Raw genomic sequence first — 20,684 nt, 5'->3', positions numbered from 1 at the left:
GCTTTATAAGTAATAAGCAAGTTTTAAAATATATACAATGTTTGATAGGGAGCCAGTGCAGTGTTGACAGAACCGGGCTAATATGATTATACTTCCTGGTTCTAGTAAGAACTCTTGCTGCTGCATTTTGGACTAACTGGAGTTTGTTTTCTAAGCATGCAGAACAACCACCCAATAAAGCATTACAATAATCTAACCTTGAGGTCTTAAACGCATGGATTAACATTTCTGCATTTGACATTGAGAGCATAGGCCGTAATTTAGATATATTTTTGAGATGGAAAAATGCAGTTTTTACAAATGCTAGAAACGTGGCTTTCTAAGGAAAGGTTGCTATCAAATAGCACACCTAGGTTCCTAACTGATGACGAAGAATTGACAGAGCAGCCATCAAGTCTTAGATAGCGTTCTAGGTTATTACATGCAGAGCTTTTAGGTCCTATAATTAACACCTCTGTTTTTTCAGAATTTAGCAGTAAGAAATTACTTGTCATCCAGTTTTTTATATCGACTATGCATTCTGTTAGATTTTCAAATTGGTATGTTTCGCCGGGCCGCGAAGAAATATAGAGCTGAGTATCATCAGCATAACAGTGAAAGCTAACACCATGTTTCCTGATGATATTTCCCAAGGGTAACATGTAAAGCGTGAAGAGCAACGGCCCTAGTACTAAGCCTTGAGGTACTCCATACTGCACTTGTGATCGAGATGATACCTCTTCATTCACTGCTACCAATTGATGGCGGTCATATAGGTATGATTTAAACCATGCTAATGCACTTCCGTTAATGCCAACAAAGTGTTCTAGTCTATGCAAAAGAATGGTGTGGTCAATAGTGTCGAACGCAGCACTAAGATCCAATAGCACTAATAGAGAGATACAACCACGATCAGATGATAAGAGCAGGTCATTTGTAAGTCTAAGGAGAGCAGTCTCAGTACTATGATACGGTCTAAATCCTGACTGGAAATCCTCACAGACGCCATTTTTCTTTAAGAAGGAATATAATTGTGAGGAGACTACCTTTTCTAGTATCTTGGACAGAAAAGGGAGATCTGAGATCGGTCTATAATTAACTAGTTGTTTGGGGTCAAGTTGTAGTTTTTTGATGAGAGACTTAATAACAGCCAGTTTTAAGGTTTTGGGGACATATCCTATTAACAATGAGGAATTAATAATAGTCAGAAGACGATCTATGACTTCTGGAAGCACCTCTTTTAGTAGCTTAGATGGAATAGGGTCTAACATACATGTTGTTGGTTTAGATGATTTAACAAGTTTATACAATTCTTCCTCTCCTATAGTAGAGAATGAGTGGCACTGTCTGATGTGATACGTAGCTGACGGCTGCATGGTTACAATTTTATCTCTAATAGTATCGATTTTAGAAGTAAAGTAGTTCATAAAGTTATTACTGCTGTGATGTTGGGAAATGTCAATACTTGTTGATGCTTTATTTTTCATTAATTTAGCCACTGTATTGAATAAATACCTGGGGTTATGTTTGTTTTCTCCTAAAAGATACGAAAAGTAATCAGATCTAGCAGTTTTTAATGCTTTTCTGTAGGATAGGTTACTTTGCCTCCAAGCAATATGAAATAGCTCTAGTTTTGTTTTCCTCCAGCTGCGCTCCATTTTCCGGGCTGCTCTCTTTAGGGTGCGAGTGTGCTTATTATACCACGGTGTCAGACTGTTTTCCTTAACCTTCCTTAAGCGTAAAGGAGCAACTGTATTTAAAATGCTAGAAAAGAGAGAGTCCATAGTTTCTGTTACATCATCAAGTTGTTCTGAGGTTTTTGATTTGCTAAGGAATTGGGATACATCAGGAAGATTACTTACAAAGCAGTCTTTTGTGGTAGAAGTGATGGTTCTACCATACTTGTAACAGGAAGTAGAATTTACAGTTTTAGCTTTATGAAGTTTGCACAAAACTAAATAATGATCTGAGATATCATTGCTTGGCTGCATAATTTCAACACCATCAACATCAATTCCATGTGACAGTATTAAATATAGAGTAGGATTTCGACAATGAGTAGGTCCTGAGACGTGTTGTCTAACCCCAATTGAGTTCAGAATGTCTATAAATGCTGATCCCAATGCATCTTTTTCATTATCAACATGGATATTAAAATCACCAACAATTAAAACTTTATCTGCAGGCAGCACTAACTCGGATGTAAAATCAGCAAACTCTTTAATAAAGTCTGTATGGTGCCCTGGTGGCCTGTATACAGTAGCCAGTACAAACATCACAGGGGATTTATCATTAACATGTGTTTCTCTGGATAATGTTATATGAAGCACCGATACTTCAAACGAGTTATACTTGAAGCCTGCCCATTGTTATAAATTGAAGCAACACCTCTCCCTTTACCTTTTGGACATGGCTCATGTTTATAACAGTAATCTTGGGGTGTAGACTCATTTAAAATAATGTAATCATCAGGTTTTAGCCAGGTTTCTGTCAAACAGAGTGCATCTAGATTATGATCAGTGATCATATCATTTACAAAAAGTGCTTTCATAGAAAGGGACCTGATATTCAATAAGCCAAGTTTTATCATTTGTTTATCCGTATTGCATCTGTTTTTTATTTGTTGAACCTAAATTAAATTGTTGCTCTTAAATTGGTTTGGACGTTTTTTTTTAGTGTGATATCTAGGTGAAAGAGTCTCTATGTGCTGAGAATTAACTGACTTCTGTGACGTGAGGCGGCTAGCAGATGGTCGGTCATGGGTCAGCAGCGTGAAAAGCAGAGGGCTGAGCACACAGCCTTGTGGAGCACCTGTGCTCAGTGTGGTAGTGCTGGAGGTGTTGCGGCCGACACGGACTGACTGAGGTCTTCCAGTTAGAAAGTCCAGGATCCAGTTACAGAGGGAGGTGTTTAGGCCCAACAGGTTAAGTTTGTTGATGAGTTGTTGTGGGATTATTGTGTTGAATGCTGAGCTGAAGTCGATGAACAGCATTCTACCATAGGAGTCTTTGTTTTCTAAGTGGGTTAGAGCCAGGTGGAGGGTGGAGGAAATGGCATCGTCCATGGAGCAGTTTGGACAGTATGCAAACTGGAGCGGGTGAAGTGTGTTGGGGGAGATTGGATTTGATATGGTGCATGACTAACCTCTCAAAGCACTTCATCATGATTGGGGTCAGTGCTATGGGACGGTAGTCATTCAGGCAGGACACAGGTGACTTATTTGGTACTGGTATGATGGTGGTGGACTTGAGACATGTGGGGACAACTGCTTGGCTTAGCAAAAATCAGTAAAAAGATCTTAACCTGTTAACCTGCACCTAGACGCCAGCGTCCTCAACTCCCCTTGTTTGCACGTGTCAATATTTACGAATAGATTAAATGAAACGGGACAAATTTAATCTTGACAAACTATATATCATTATAAAGATCTAAGTCTCAAGCATCAACAATAGATCGCTGTTTTTCAATGGAAAGCTTATAAAGAATGTATTTGCTAAATTTGTGTAAGCAGTACACATCAAAACATGAAGAATGAAAACACAGTACATACCAGATTCGTTGTTATAACGAGTCATAAACACATCCACATCTGTAAATCCCGGTTTAGTTAGAAAGGTAAGGGTCCACTGAACGACATCTCATGGAGCATGTTTATTCCAACGAAGCAATAACGTTGTAATATGGATGATAATTCCTTTGTTTACATTTTAGTTCTTCAGGGACAGAATTGTTTGTGTCCATTATGGAATAACTCACGCTCAGAAACTGCATCTTGGTAGTTAAAAGTTTTAGCATACAGTGTCACAAACAGAATGAGACGATCCAGAAAAAAAAGTGAAAGATAGGCGGAAGATTGTTTATTTGAATTCTGCCGCTCTCTCATGACGGCTCGTGACGCGCGCTCTGACGCACCTGTCATCTGATGGAGGCGGAACTTAGAGATCGCCTTTTTCTTTATTTTTTATTTTTCTTTATTTTTTTATATATGTGTAAGTGTGTTTTTTGTTGAATGTGCCTGTATCTGCATGATTACCATCTGTTTGAGTGCAAATCAGCTCGTTATTACTGTGTAATCACAGCTATCGATGTGAATGCCATCTATTTGAATAGAGTGTGATTTATTGACTTTATGGCACATTTATATGATTACCATCTCTATAACTGGCCATCAGCACGTATTTTCATTGTAATTCATTGTAAATGCTGCATTTCTAGCAATCTCAGGATGTTCTGTAATTGGCATACAAAGTTTTATCTTTTTAATTTTTCTTACTCAAATTATTCTTATTGTATTTTTCTAGTGCTCAAATAAATCACTTATATGATGTCTAAGTTTCTGTCTAGTGTTTTTTAACTGAAAAAAATATGCAGTGGTATGTTTATTGACTAAAATAGTTTGTAGAACCCTTCAATACAGTGGGTAAATATTTTTTATATTTGGTGGGGGGGGGGGGGGGGGAGACATAGTCTCAGAAAAGTGGTTGCAGGAATCTCATTTTTTTTTTGGTATCTCCTTCAGATTTAAAATAGAAACTCGTGAGACATTTGACTTTCAGTTATTTAATTATGTGTGTAACACACTGAAGTAATGAACTGTTACAATTTTAAGTTAGGTAGGGCACTTTCACCTGTGAGTCCCATAATGGGGGGTGCTGGCTAACAGGTTAAAACATCTGTCAGCTGTTCAGCACAGTCTCTCAGTACCCGGCCTAGTATGTTGTCAGGACCTGCAGCCTTGCTTGGGTTAACCCTAGATAGGGTCTTCCTTACATCGACTGGAGACAGACAGAGCGCCTGGTCATTTGGAAGTGTGGGCAGTTTTTGTGCAGGTTTGTCATTTTGCATTTCAAACCTTGCATAAAACTCATGAGATGTGTCATCATCACGGGCCTGTGGCAGGGGCTTGTAGTCTGTGATGGTCTGAATAGCTTGCCACAGACTCTGTGTGTCCTTTCTGTAAGTTAACCCTCTGGGATTTAAGGGGGTTTTGGGGGCCTGGAGAAATGTTGACATGCCCTGACCTTTGTGCTTTTTTTTCAGTTGCTTATCAACATATACATGACTAAAGTCTGAAAACACTGTATTCAGTACAAACTGGGCTACAATAATGTGTAAATAGCATGCATGTACATGATTGTGTTTTTGAGAAAACAACGTTTATGCATGGTAAGTGAAAAACTACAGTTTTGAAGTCATTGAAATAAGGAACATTTGTTCACAAGACTGTCAAACATGGACTTTGTAGCCTAGAATTTTTACTTCAAAATGATGTTAAAATCATCTTGTTTACTCGCTCACAGAAAACAACAGATTGATTTAAATTTTCTAAGACACTTTTTGTTTCTAAAGGGCATATGCATGTAGGTGTGATTGACCATGAATAGTAGTTTGATTCACACCTGAGAAGACAAAGGCCCGCATAATGAGCTGCATAATGAGCCTTTCAGCCAGGTGTGTGACCAAGAGGGAAGAGTTGCAATAAAGAATGTGAGGACAAAATAAATGTATATATTTTTAGGTTTGTTGTTTATTTAGAATATATTTAATTATCTCACAAAATAACTTGAGATTCACTTGCGAGTGCAGTTAAACAGTTTATTAGGAACTTTCAAAGCTGAATTTTTAGCATCATTACTGCAGTCACACGATCCTTCAGAAATCATTCTAATATTCTGATTTTCTACTAAAAAAAAAACAAACATTTATTATTATAATTATTATTAGTAGTAGTTTAGAAGTAGACATGTCGAGCTTTCTATAGATATATCTCTCATGTCTCTGTGTTGAGTATTTGCTGAGTTACAAATGTTTTAATGACGCGTTTCTAAATGAAGATCACCACAGACCAAGGCGGCAGACAGCGCACCCTGTTTGTTTTCTTTATTTTATAAATGAACAAAGTTTTGTTTTTATTATGTGTATACAAATAAAAGTAGACCCTTTACAGATTTGATTGATGTATTGCTCTTATCTGTATGATCAAAACTGAAAGTGTCATTTAAGTTATTTTAGGTGTTATTAGGAGAAGATGCCACAAAACGCGTATCCGCGTTAGTCGACCCCAGAGGGTTAAGTGATTATTGATTTTTTGTACATACAACCATTTTGCTTTCTTAATGCCACGGGACAGGTTGGCTCTTGCTGTTGCTGAATGCATCATCTTGGGTCTTTAGCAGCCCACAAACCTCAGCTGTCATTCATGGCTTCTGGTTTGCACGTGTGGTGATGTTCTTGGTGACTGTCACATCATCAATGCACTTTTTGATGTAAGCAGTCATTGTTTCAGTGTACTCTTGCAGGTCTGTGTGGTCATGGCCTCTTTAAACATGTTCCAGTCTGTGTCCTGGAAGCAGTCCTGTAGGGCTGAGCTAGCATCATCTGGCCATACAGTGATCTGTTTTGGACCGGCTTTGCAAGTTGGAGAAGTGGTCTGTATGCTGGTATTAGCATAACAGAGATGTGGAGTACCCGAGATGGGGGCGGGGTGCAGCTTTCTACGCATTTTTTTCTGTTGTGTAAACCAAGTCCAATGTGTTGTTTTCTCTTGTTGCAAAGTTAACATTTTGGTAGAACTTTGGGCAAAACTGTCTTTAAGTTTCCGTGATTAAAGTCACTGGATATTTTGAAAGAGCCATCAGGGTTATTCGTTTGTAGCTCGCTGATAGCACTGTAAAGTTTGCGAAGCGCATCCTTAGTGTTTGCACAAGGGGGTATATACACAGCAATGATAACAATGGCCGTGAACTCCCTCAGCAGATAGAAGGGTCAGCACTTCACAATTATAAACTCCACCAGTGACGAGCAGTGTTTTGACACCAACACAGCATTGTTGCACCATTCTTTGTTAATATACACACACAAGCCACCTCTGCGAGTCTTATCAGACAGTGCTGTATCTCTGTCTGATCGGTAGCAGGTTAGCCCTGGGATGTTGTTGGGACGTTGAGGCTGGGATGTTGTTGTTTAGCCACGTTTCTGTAAAAACAAACACGCAGCACTCCCTTGTCTCACGCTGTGTAGTCCAACAGAGTCGAATAAGGTCCAGTTTTTTTTTCTAGTGAGCGTACATTTGACAGCAAGATTTTTGGAAAAGCTGGTCTTGTGGGGTTAGCCATTGGCCTAGCTCATATACCTCCACACTTGCTGCATTTGCATCCCCTCTCACACTGCTTGCGGCACCTCCTTGAGCAGGTAGCAGCAGTAGGTGAGTCCGCGGTCTGAGGGTCTGGCTTCTGCAGTAAACAAAGGCCTCTGGGGGTCTTCTCGACGAGAAGAACACCACTCGACGAACAGGTTCCACTCAAGGCATTAGCTTGTGTCTCGTAGACGTGCTCTCACCGAAGTGATACTGTCCACTACCTCTAGGGGTAGGTCACCATAAACCTCTGCATCCCATCCAGGGACCAGACATGAAGTTTCCAGAGGTCTGGATGCGGGTGCCACAGGGTGCACTGTCTCTGAGTCAGTAGATCCTTCCTCGGAGGAATCCGCCAGGGAGGGGCTGTTTCGAGGAGCACTATTTTGGGGAACCAGGTCTGAGTGGGCCAATACAGTGCCACAAGCAAGACCTGCTCCTCATCCTCCCTGACCTTGCATGTGTGCAAGAAGGCTCACTGGGGGAAATGCATACTTGCGCAGGCCCCATGGCCAGCTGTGTGCCAGTGCGTCCATGCCGAGTGTTCCCTCGGTCAGGGAGTAGAACAACTGGCACTGAGAGGTCTCTGGAGAGGCAAACAGGCCTACCTGAGCGGCTCCAAAACGTCACCAAATCAGCTGAACTGTCCGGGGATGGAGTCGCCACTCTCCCGAAAGCGTAGCTTGATACAGCTCATCGGCAGTATGGTTGAGCAGGTCCGGAATGTGAATGACATGAAGTGACCTTCTGACCCCAAAGGAGGAAGTGGCGGGCGAGTTGAGATGGGAGCGCAGACCACCTTGTCCTTGATGTACGCACGGTCGTTGTGTTGTCCGTTCGGACCAGCACGTGCCTGCCTCGCAAGCGCCTTTTGAGACGGTTCAAGGCAAGGCGCACTGCTAACAACTCTAGGCAACTGATATGTCAGTGCAGATGGGGGCCCGTCCATACCCCCAACACTGTGTGTAAACCACAGCATGCCTGGAGACCTGTTCCAGGGGCACTCCAGGCCGGAGAAATGTAAGATCTGACCACGTGGTGAAGGTTTGGCGACAGGCCAGTGTAACTTGGACCGTGCTGCCACGCCCACCTCGGGACACCCCGGGACATGAAGCCACTGCTGAAGTGGTCTCATATGCAATAGCCCTAGCGATGTAAGTGCCACTGCAGCTGCCATATGCCCCAGGAGCCTCTGAAATAGCTTCAGTGGGACCACCGTCCTGCCCTTGAATGAATTCAAGCAGGTCAGCACCAACTGCGCACGTTCCTCTGTGAGGCGTGCTGTCTGTTCGAACGAATCCAACTCCATACCAAGTAAAGAGATCCTATGTGTTGGGGAGAGTTTGCTCTTTCCCAGTTGACCTGAAGAGCCAACAAACTGAGGTGCCAGAGCACCAGGTTCCTGTGCTCCCACAACTGATCCTGAGATTGTGCTAGTATAAGCCAATCGAGATAGTTGAGGATGTGAACACCCTGCTCTCTGAGGGAAACAAGAGCCACCTCCATGACTTTCGTGAAGGCATGGGGAGACAGGACCTTGTACTGATATGCCCGTCTTCGAACGCAAACTGCAGAAATGGTCTGTGGAGTGGAAGGATCGACACATGAAAGTACACGTCCTTCAGGTCGATCGCTGCAAACCAATCTCAGGGACGGACGCACCCGAAGATGTGTTTCTGCGTTAACATCTTGAACGGTAACTGATGAAGGGCCCAGTTCAAGACACGGAGGTCCAAGATTGGCCGTAACCAACCGCCTTTCTTGGGTACAATAAAGTAAGGGCTGTAAAACCCCATCCTCATATCAGCTGGAGGGACCGGCTCTATCGAATCCTCCGCACAGTTGTGTTTACACTCAAAGTAGATTGGTCTCTCGAAGCGAGATCCCAATCTGTCGGTCACCTACGTAACATCGAGAGTGACTGACTGAAAGGGAAAGAATGGTTTTTAGAGTTTCACTTCGTGGTCGCTGTAAACTAAATGCATTTATTTCAAAAGAGATAAAAGTGATTCTGATTGGAGATTTGCCAGGCAACCCATATTGCCAAGTCATGCTTTGTGAATTAGAGGGTAGTGGTGCATTCTTGGCAGCAAAGCACCTCAAGCTAGGTGTTCCATATACATGAAATGATTTGTGAAGTACAACTGGCCCAAGAGCCGAAGAAAAGTGTTGATGCGTTTCAGATTGGCCGGTAGCTTCTGTAATCACATTCATATTTTAATATCATTGTGTGTGTGTGTGTGTGTGTGTGTGTGTGTGTGTGTGTGTGTGTGTGTGTGTTTGTGTACAATGTAAAGGCAGGGATGACAGGGATAGTGATTTCCAACTCTTTTATTAACACAAAACCAAGAGAAAAAGGTGAGGACGTGAGACGAGGTTGAGAGGAGCACTGATGGTCTCGTGGCTGCCGCTGGGGGCTAAGTGGAGGTCCTGCGCTCTAAAGCCATCCATCCACCGGAGAAAGCAAAAAAAAAAAAAAAGAAAGAAAGAAAAAAGCCTCTGGATTCCAGTGGCTAACTGAAAGAGCAGCTTTTAAACAGAGATTTAATAAACTAACATCAAAGCTTTTTCCCCAAGCACCTCAGGGGAGAGGGAGCCAAATTCATTAGAGGCCCACTCAGCTTAGGCAACCCAGATGACAAACTGTTTCACACATTTTCTTGTGGCACTAAATATCACTTGCCCCACCCTCCCTCACACATACTTCCTATTCTCTTTCTTTTCATATCAGATGCTTGCTCATTTTATGATACAATGATGCATTTGCGATGAAAAATACTACCTACTTTTCAATTCTACTTTCTTTATTCACTGATTTATGCACTATAGTTCAATTAGTGTTTGCAAGGCAGCATTATATTGATATTACTCAAATATTCTGGGTTGGGTTTGAACAATGCACAGTATGTCTGTTGATTTTACAGATTTCTAAGTTTTTTGGTTTTAAATATTATTTGTGCTTGTTTAACTTTGCCATTTTCTAATGCTCACTTAATTAACTAATAATTTAGTCTTTATTTAAATTTATAATATGATGATGCCTAAATTAATTTGTTAAACTGTTTATTTTATTTCAGTGTGTTTATTCATTGCACAAAATACAATTTTATCAATTATTTATTGGTTATTAGCCGTAACGTCAAAATAAATTTCAGCTTATTGGTATCAGGCAGAAATGTAATAATGGCGAATCCCTAAGGCTTTGTTCTTAAACCTAAATCTTTCTGCATTTTTTTTTTCAGCACAAACAGCCTATTGTACAGACATTTTGTAGATCATTTTCAGCCAATTTCTGACTTGCAGAGTTTAATTTGCTTACTGAATTGCAACTGGTCTTGTCTCCCTTGCTGTATTTAAAGGGTACTAAAAGGTTACTCCACCCCAAAATGAAAATGTTGTCATCAATAACTTGCCCTCATGTCATTCCAAACCCGTAAGACCTCTGTTCATCTTCAGAACACAAACTACAATACTTTTGATGCATTCTGAGAGCTCTCTGACCCTCCCATTGACAGCAATGTAAGTAACAAGATCAATGTCCAGAAACATAGCATGAAGATTGGTAAAATAATCCATGTGACATCAGGGGCTCAGCTGTAATTTTAGGAAGCTACGAAAATACTTTTTGTAAGCAAAGTAAACAAAAATAATGACTTTATTCAACAATTTGTCTCCTCCGCATCACCGAAGCGTCATTTTGGAGATTATCCACTGAATGCAAATGGTGTATGTTGTTCTTTGTCAGCTACGCCACACAGATCCGTTGTTTTCATTCAGATCAAAGCGTAAATAAACGTAGAAAAAAGTATTCTCGTAGCTTCGTAAAATTAGTTGAAACCCTGATGTCACAAGGATTATTTTACCAATCTCCCAGCTACATTTCTAGATGTTGATCATGTTACTTACATTGCTGTCTATGAGAGTATCAGAATGCATCAAAAATACCTTAATTTGTGTTCCAAAGATGAAGAAAGGTCTTACGGGTTTGGAACAGTTTTCAAACAGGGTTGCTGAACCCATATTCTACTGGTCAGAAGAATATCTCCTCCCTAAACTCACAATATTGGTTGTGCAAAAGTTGATGTGTTATGAGCTGGTATGGATGCTCAAACAAACAGAGCAACACAGAGCTAAAAATTGTGTCCAAATATGCCTGCTTTCATACTATATAAAATGTGAAAAAACACATCAAAAGAGTAGTATGTCCGAATTCATAGTATTTGAAAAACAGCAAGCAAAAAGTACTCAGATTATTTAATTCTTCCACCAAGAATCTGGAGTGCATTTGTGATGGACATCTAACTTTCCCATGAAGTCATGAAATGACAATGTGGATGGCTGTAAAGCAACGAAATGAATGTTCCTGAGTGACAGGACAGTAACAATGTAGTAAGTCTGAATTTCATTCATGCTACTCATGTATAGAACATACTTTTTTTAATGGGTTGTGAAATAAGTTTCAAATAAAAATGTAGTACCTATTAGTATGTGATTTCAGATGCAGCTAACGTTTTACACATTTTAGGGGAATCAACCTACAAATGATTTATATTGTCTGCATATCACGATTACAATGATTTTTAAAATCAGAAGAAAAAAAAACACCATTACTCCTTCATAGCCAAATAATAAACTATGTTGATTTTGTTGATAGACTGTCTATAGCTGGAAGAAAACAAGACATGAACCAAAATCCTAAACCCAAACTTCCTTTGCTGCCTTGCAAACTGATATTTCCTACCGGAAATGTAAATCTAGTTGTTTTTGTGCTGTTGGGGTGCACGAGAGGCAAAGGCTATGCTGTTACTTCTTCCTGGTGGGAGTTGGGGACTTCATGCCACGGGGCGGAGCAGAGGATTTGGCATTTTGGGGAGGAGCAGGAGACTTGGCCGCAGCAGGGGCGGGGGTGGCAGACTTGGCAGTGGGAATTACGATGGGAACCGTGGGAGGCATGATCCTTTTGGGTGAAGGTGTGGGTTTGATGTCCGGAACCCTGTCGCCGTGTTTGTACACGCTGACGATGATGTCCACCGACTCGCCGCCGTACTTGTTTTGGACCGTCATGGTGTATTTACCGGAGTCCTCCAGGGACACGCCTTTGATAGTGAGGCTGGCGAACTTGCCCGAGTCCATGGCAATAACGTACTGATCGCTGGGTTCTACTTCATGATCATTCTTAGACCAGCTGACCAGAGGTTTGGGGTCACCACAGACTGTGCAGGTCAGACTCAGAGTCTGAAGAAAAGGAAAAAACAAATGCATATCGCATATTTAATCTAAAAGCATTCTCAGAGGAAGTAGCTTGTCATTATCATGCGAAAGGCATAAATATGAGAAACAGCATGACTACATTAAGCAGATGCACATAATTCTGAATGATAATATGATATTCTGATGGTGCAATGGCAACTAAAAATCCATCTTTCTTTAACAATTATTATTAGAATAAATGTATAAAATATATTTGTATTTAAAATATACTTGATATTTTACATATATTCAATATTTTTTACATGTGTAAATTATATATGTGACCCTGAACCACAAAACCAGTCATAAGGGTCAATGTATTGAACAAATAAGCTTCCCATTGATGTATGGTTTGTTAGTATTAGGACAATATTTGAAAATCTGGAATCTGAGGGTGTAAAAAAAAATTCTAAAAAAATACAATATTGAGAAAACAACCTTTAAAGTTGTCCAAATGAAGTCCTTAGCAAGTTTTGATATATTTATGGTTGTAAATTTACTATCCATCTTCATGGAACATGATTTTTACTTAATTTCCTAATGATTTTTGACAACAACAACAACAACAACAACAAAATAATAATAATAATAATAATTATTATTATTATTAATGAACAATTAATGAATCATTTTGACCCATACAATGTATTGTTGGCTATTGCTACAAATATACCTGTGCGACTTAAGATTACTTTTGTGGTCCAGGGTCATTTCCTCAAATTACTGCATAAATAAATAAATTTAAAATGTACTGCAGAACAGGAATGACCCTTTTAAATAATTTGTACATCTACAACTTCTTGCTGAATTTCTTTACTTTGCCTTTACATGACAACATAAATTTAACACTGTTTTTAGATTTATGTTGCTTCTATTCTGCCACAGCTGATTTTTTTTTCTAGTTTACATGACATTTCACAGTAATGGATTTCAACAAAGTGACTCGTTTGGGCTTTTTAGGGAGAAGAGCAGCTCAATGAAAACTCGGATATACAGTATGAAGCCCTGCAGCGAGGAGCTCTCACTGAAAACCCACTGTGTACATGACCTCTGCAGATCATCATGTGAAAGGTCTCCTCTCCCACATGAGTTCACCTCATGTTTGCTTTAATGGATCTGAGAGCCTCTGACCTGCTATGTTTATTTGATCTGAAAGAGAAAAGGATGCCGGGCGTTTCCAGCATCAACTATTCAGGCAAATCCTAATCCCACCAATATCCTTTCACTGGCAGAATGCACAATATATTCCCAAAGATGGCTTCATGCTGCTTGCAAAGAATGGATTATGAGGCCGAAGACAATGGACATGGATCTCAGGGTGTAGAGGAGTCCGATGCCCTTGAGCGCACACTCCCAGGGCTGAAGTGAAGAGGCACGATTGCCGGCACTCACCGGCACGATTGCCGGCACTCACCGGCACGATTGCCTGCAGCAATAATGATCACTAATACATTGGCTACAGCTCTCCATGTATGCTCTGGGTGCAATGCAAGTTTAGGTCCATTGACAACATTTGAGGCATAATGTTGATTTCCACAGAAAAATAATGTTGTCTCTTTGCTCAGTTTCTAATAGCAAACAAAAGCCATGGGTACAACATTTTCAGTGGGTGTCTATGGTGGCCGATGTTACCGATGGAACAGTTATCACTATTATGTAACTATTAACTATGACTTTTGCCTCAATAAACTCCTAATTTGTTGCTTATAAATTGTTAGTGAGGTAGTTGTTAAATTTAGGTATGAGGTAGGATTAAGGGATCTAAAATATGGTCATTCAGAATAAGGCAATAATATGTGCTTATAAGTACTAATAAACAGCCAATATGATGAGTAATATGTATGCTAATAAGCAACTAGTTAATAGAGAGAGTTGGTCCATAACTAAAGAGTCACTCATAATTTTAATCTGGCACTTACAAGAATTATTCAATAAAATTAAATTATTTACTTTAATTTACATAAAGATATCATCCTTTTGATAGGTGACTACTTTTCTAGGTAGATTAACTTTTGTTTTACAATAAGACTTTGTCTCCAGAAGTCCGGAAGTCTATGGGTCTTCATAAGTCACCAGAAGTCTATGGGACTAATTAGTTAGTAGTTAATTAGTAGTTATTTCAGTTTGCTTTATGTAAAAAGTCAATTTCAGGCTATTCCATAACACAAAAATGCCTGGGTTTACTGAGTTTACCAGCTTTACTGGTGTGGTCAAAACATTGCAGTTGAAAGATTTGTTGCAATTTCAGATAGACAAGGTCAGTAAGCTATTGTACCGTGCTAACTTCAAGCCAACACTTAGCAAGTTTGGACACACCGTGTGGGAGTGTAAAAGTTTGGACACACTTAGTTTTTTTATTAGTTTCTTATGATCTTTAATAACCTTTTGATCTAAAGGCTTTTGCCTAAATTCCTGAAATTATATTTATAGACAAATTAGGTTTATAGACAAGGATTTCTGCTTCGCTACTGTTCGGACGCTCTTGCTTACAGCTCCGTCGTCCCTGTTTATGTACTTTTCTCAGATTTTTCAAAGATTTTAACTTCAGCAGATCAGCACAGGGCTCAAACAACACATTTTTGGCACAAAAACTAAACTAAAAACTTTTCGGGACTAGATTGCTAAATAAAGAAGACTTTTTGCCTCACACTGCCAGAAGCTTATATTCTGGAGGCAGGAAAACACAGCTGCACTCGAGACATCAGATTGTCATGAGTATCTTGTATTGCTGTGGTAGCATCCTCTACCCCAGATACAGCTATGACAAGGCTTAAAAACACTGGTATTTTACCACCCCTATACACATTGAGAACAGATTTGAAGCATTAATGAATGTGGGTGAGGAATCCCCAAATTTGTTTGAACATGGATCATATCAGCCAGCAGCTAACCTCGCTACTAATAGGTGCTCAAGTTCGAGCAGACAGTGGCAATCAGATGAGCCCATGCAGGACTCTGATAGTGGGTAACTTTATTATCAAAAACATCAATAGCAGGATTACAACTACATGCTGCTTTCCTCAAGCAACTGTCTCTGATATGAACAAGGAACTTTGGAACATTCTAATAAAGCACAAGACTGCAAATCGGATCATCAACCAGTCAGAACTCCTTCAGAAAGATTTCAGTGAACTCTTTGAAACACTTTGAAGACTTGAAGTTCAGTCGTTCATCAGTGGACCACTCCCAGAAAGGGGAACTAACTGTTTTCACGGCTTCTTGGGCTGAATACATGGCTACAATGAACCTGCAGTATAAAAGGAGTATAAAAGTATAAAAGGAGTCAAACTCATCGACAACTTCAATCTTTTCTGGGGCCATAGACAACTGTTTAAACTGGATGGCATCCACTCAAACTAACATGGTGCAAGAGTGCTAAAGGAAAATATCCATTTCTCTCTCAGCCATCCTTCAGTAGTGTGTGCCAATCCACTCAACCTGAATGGCACACACACACCTGGACAACAGGACTTCATATCAGCTTCCGAGTCATATCAGCTTCCCACAAGGACACTGATAACACCACGCAGCCACAACAAGCACTGCTCATCTACAAAATCCCGGCTGAGCCCTGCCCACAGAACTCATCACAGACAGACTGTGATATATCAGAAGAGCTCCAAGACTCAGCATCCAAGGACAACTTACTGGAAAACAGCCAGAGAAGCCAGGGCAACATATCACAGCCACCAGAAACACCAGAGGCCATCTCACCAGACACATTATCCCTCTCTCCAGCATCTCCACTTCTAAGATTCTCACAAAAAAATTGAGGAACTGGTGTATGCTGGGACCAAACTCTCCCACTTTTTCGCTGCAAGCCCACATATATCAACTAAAAAATGGCGAGCCCACCAACCACCAAAGCCTGTGGGCCCAGCTCGTCTTCCTCCTCCCTTGAGAGCTCTCCGGCTGCTGCCACAACGCCAGGGCCCAAACCCTCCTCAATCTGCTCTAGGTGAACCAAAAACAACTGTAGCTTTCTCTATTTCTGTTTTATCATGTGATAGAAAGTCTAAGGCCTTCTCAAGCCATACGGCTGACCCATCTAATCTGTGGCCTATTATGCATCAAACTAAGATTGCTCTAAAGACACAAAGTAGTGTCATCAAGTCAGCATTTTTAAACATTCTCTCACTAAAAAATAAATAATTTCTGATCAATGACTTAATAACCACAAACAACTTGGGCTTTATGTTTCCAAATGAAACATGGTTAGAAGACAGCTGCAGTGAAATCCTCAATGAAACAGCCCCTGCTAACTTTATGAAGTTCTTAAACTTAAGTTAGGGAGGAGCGAGCCCATCTAATCTTTCAATCATTAGCCAGAGTATATTACCTCTCTTCAGTCTCAGCTGTTCCAGCTTCCCTCCACCTCCCCAATTTCCACCTTCATCTAAGGTACCTTGCCTTTTGTAATCATCCTACTGTATATCAAGTCCCTGGGGGGTATATCAGAGCTCGAGTTGAAGCTACTTTATCAAGTCCCTCATCAGTGGACAGCAAGCCAAATAAGTTTAAAAACAATTTCCTAAATATTATATGGGCAAATAAACTTTTATAAGTGTCGGCAGAGCTGTTAAGAGAGGTGGAGGTGGAGCTGCTCTATTAAAAGGTGTCTATCAATGCAAGCAAGTATCATTTGGTCAGTTCTTGTCTTTTGACTATCTAGGTATTGTGCTGAAATGGGCTCCACACCTTCTGTTTATCATTATTAACAAGCCTCAAAAATACTCTCCAGCCTTTGTTGGAGAGTTCACATAACTGTTATCAATGATTTCCTCAGAGTTTGACTGTTTTGCTATTGCAGGGGATTTTAATATTCACATAGATAATGCAGAAATCAAAATTACAAAATAAAGTATAACTGTTTTAAACACTTTTGACCTGATTCAGCATGTGCATGGACCCACACACAATCATGGACACACTATAGATTTACTCATCAGTAGAGGTCTAAACATTTCATCCATTGTTATTGAGGATGTTGCATTATCTGATCACTTCTGTATTTTCTTTGATATATTGATCTCTGCTACCACTGAATCTAGATCTGTCTCTGTCAGAAAGATATGCATTAACGAAAACACCAGTGTGCTATTTGGAAGTCGTGGCCTAATGGTTAGAAAGTCTGACTTGTAACCCAAAGGTTGCAGGTTCGAGTCTCTTACCGGCAGAGATTGTAGGTGTGAGGAATGAATGTACAACGCTCTATCCCACCTTCAATACCATGACTGAGGTGCCCTTAAGCAAGGCACCGAACCCCCAACTGCTCCCCGGACGCAATGGGAAAAAAAGGCTGCCTAATTCCACTAATTCTGAGTATTTGTCACCATACTTGGCCACATGTCACGTCACTTTCCCTGTTTATGGAGGCATTGAAGACAACCCTCACTGCTGCATTCTGGATTAGTTGCAGAGGCTTGATAGTACATGCAGGAAGGCCCGCCAGGAGAGCATTACAATAGTACAGTCTGGAGAGAACAAGAGCTTGGACAAGAAGTTGGGAGGCTTGCTCTGACAAGAAGGGTCTAATCTTCCAAATGTTGTATAAGGCAAATCTGCAGGATCGGGTCATTGTAGCAATATGGTCTGTGAAGTTTAACTGATGATCCATCACAACTCCTAGGTTTCTGGCTGTCCTGGAAGGAGTTATGGTTGATTAACCCAGCTGTATAGAGAAGTTGTGATGAAACAATGGGTTAGTTGGAACCACCAGCAGTTTAGTCTTAGTAAGGTTGAGCTTAAGGGTTATGGCCATTCATCCAGCTAGAAATGTCACTCAGACAGGCTGAAATGCGAGCAACTACCATTGGGTCATCTGGTTGGAATGAGAAGTAGAGCTGAGTGTCATCAGCATAGCAGTGATAGGAAAAGCCATGCTTCTGAAAAACAGATCCTAATGACATCATGTAGATGGAGATTACAAAGATTCAATTTCATTGGACATTTGCCCAATTCAGTTACAAATAATGGAGTTGCATATAATACAAATTATGTAGTAAAGACATAGAAATAGAAAACAATACGGACGAATACATAATGTAAATTAGTGATAGTGTTGATTAAACAAATAAGTTTTAAGCTTTGATTTGAATTCACTGAAAGAGGTGACTGTTCTGAGTGCCAGCGGAAGTGAATTCCAAAGTTTTGGTGCAGTAACAGAAAAGGACCTGCCCCCCCCTGAAGATAGGCAGAACCTCGGTACACAAAGAAGCAGATTTTTTTGTGGAAGTTAATAATCTGGCAGCAGAATTTTGAATGTACTGCAGACGAACGATGGAATGAGCTCGTAAGCCAGAGAAGCATTACAATAGTCAAGGCGAATGGTAATAAATGCATGTACTAATGATTCCGCATTTTTTCTACTGAGGAAAGGACGAAGTTGTGCAATTGAAAATAATGCAGCTTTGGAGAGTTTGCTAATGTGGTCATCCAGGGTCAGTGATGGGTCTAGAATGATACCTACATTTCTAACAGTAGCTGATGTAAAAATAGAAATAGGGTCAAGGTCAAAGCTAGAAACATCAATTTAATTTTTATAAGAGATGAGGGGCCAATTATTAAAATTTATGTTTTACTCAAGTTCAGACTAAGAAAATTAGAATGTAGCCAATCCTTTAACTCACTGACACATGACAATAAGGATGCCATCTAATGAGAAGAATCTGGTTGACAAGCAGTATAACTGGATGTCATCAGCATAACAGTGGTAGTTAAAACCATGGCGACAAATTATTTGGCCAAGAGCCTGAATGTAGAGGATGAATAATAATCATCCGAGAACTGAGCCCTGGGGAACTCCCAGTTTGAGCAAGACAGTGGGAGATTTGGAATTGTGCAGTGAGATGAAGTATTGCCTATCTGTGAGATAAGAGGAGAACCAGGATAATGCAGAACCTGAGATGCCATCCTCTGCAAGGCGAGAGAGTAGTATCTTATGACAAACAGTATCAAAAGCTGAGCTGAGGTCAAGTAATAAAAGAATTGATAAACTGCCTGAATCACCAGAAAGTAAAAGATCATTGACAACCTTTACTAGAGCAGTTTCCATACAGTGCTGTCAGCGAAAACCAGACTGAAAAATATCAAAGAGATTGTTGCAAGCTAGAAATGACTGCAGCTGAGAGGCAACTGTCTTTTCCATGATTTTAGATACAAATGGCAGGTTAGAGATTGGACGGTAGTTGGATAGATAAATATAAATATAATTTTTTGGATACATTTTTAAATCATTTCAAATCATTTTTATATAATTTAAAACAATTTTAAATCAATTTAAACATTTTTAAATTCCTTGTTTTATTGTTGTGGATTATTTGTATGATTATTTTACTTCCTTTTATGTAAAACACTTTGAATTACCATTGTGTATGAAATGTGCCATATAAATAAATAAACTTGCCTTGCCAAATATAAATTGTGCCAACTTCACAAACCTGTTTTTATTGGATGAGTTGGAGCAAATAGTGAGGGAGAAGCAGCCAACAAATGTCCAGCATACATGTGAACACCTGCGAAATTTGTTTAAAAATAATTCCAGAATTCCACCTTCAGTTAGAGAACATCCAGAATAAGCAGAGCTGGAATCCAGACAAAGGGTGATGACTTTGAAGAAGCTCACATATTAGATTTGGTAATATATATATACAGTATATATATCATTTTTTTTGGTCACAACATAAATTGTATTCTTACTTGTTTTGGTCTGGGGGTTTCTTTTGTTAGTGTTATGAGTAGTTTATATATATATATAGATCAGAATTCGGTTTCTTTATGCTTTGTGATCTATTTTTCACTACGGTATGGCTCGCACATAACAAGCTTAAACAAACCTTCTTTTCCATGATAGTCACAACATCAGGAAGACCACCAACCACTTTGCCACGATCTGACAACGAAAACATCACAAAGTTAATTTTATGAATATAATTACATATCAAAGCAGGACCCCCGAGAGTGTCGGGAGTGATTAAGTATACTCACACTTTTCAGCATATGCTTCCGCTCTGAAGGGCAAAAGAAGAATAGCAATGTTGAGTTCATTAGCAGACCATAATATTTTACCCAAACACTAATGTACAGCTCACATGCTTTGCATCTCTAAACATTTAGGATGTGAAAAGCCATGTGGTGGTCTGATGCACTGGTTATCTTACTTGAGTCTCTGGAATTCTGCGTAGGCGTTGTCGTAGACTATGGGGGGCGGAGGGGGGGGGGGGGGGGGGGGTTTCGGGGGGGGGGGGGGGGGGGGTTGTTGTTGGTGCAGAAAAAAAAAAGAATAAAAGTTAAGAGCATATAAAACATGAATACAATTTTT

General features: G+C 40.1%; 1 protein-coding gene across 2 annotated transcripts in view; it reads right to left on the bottom strand.

The window, feature by feature from the left end:
- Positions 1-9,430: 9,430 nt before the first annotated feature.
- Positions 9,431-20,684, bottom strand: part of LOC109068548 (myomesin-2-like) — a 44,931-nt gene continuing 33,677 nt past the window's right edge. For both annotated transcript variants that reach the window (XM_042736238.1, XM_042736239.1), the window contains 4 exons: positions 20,524-20,560; positions 20,351-20,373; positions 20,200-20,255; positions 9,431-12,349 (listed from right to left, as the gene is read on the bottom strand). In XM_042736238.1, the coding sequence (XP_042592172.1) occupies positions 11,918-12,349; positions 20,200-20,255; positions 20,351-20,373; positions 20,524-20,560 (548 nt within the window). In that variant the 3' untranslated portion in view covers positions 9,431-11,917. The remainder of the gene's footprint in view (positions 12,350-20,199; positions 20,256-20,350; positions 20,374-20,523; positions 20,561-20,684) is intronic.

The sequence above is a fragment of the Cyprinus carpio genome, chromosome B13 (assembly GCF_018340385.1).
Source record: "Cyprinus carpio isolate SPL01 chromosome B13, ASM1834038v1, whole genome shotgun sequence".
NCBI lineage: Eukaryota > Metazoa > Chordata > Actinopteri > Cypriniformes > Cyprinidae > Cyprinus > Cyprinus carpio.
This window is presented reverse-complemented; position numbering and strand designations above follow the sequence as displayed.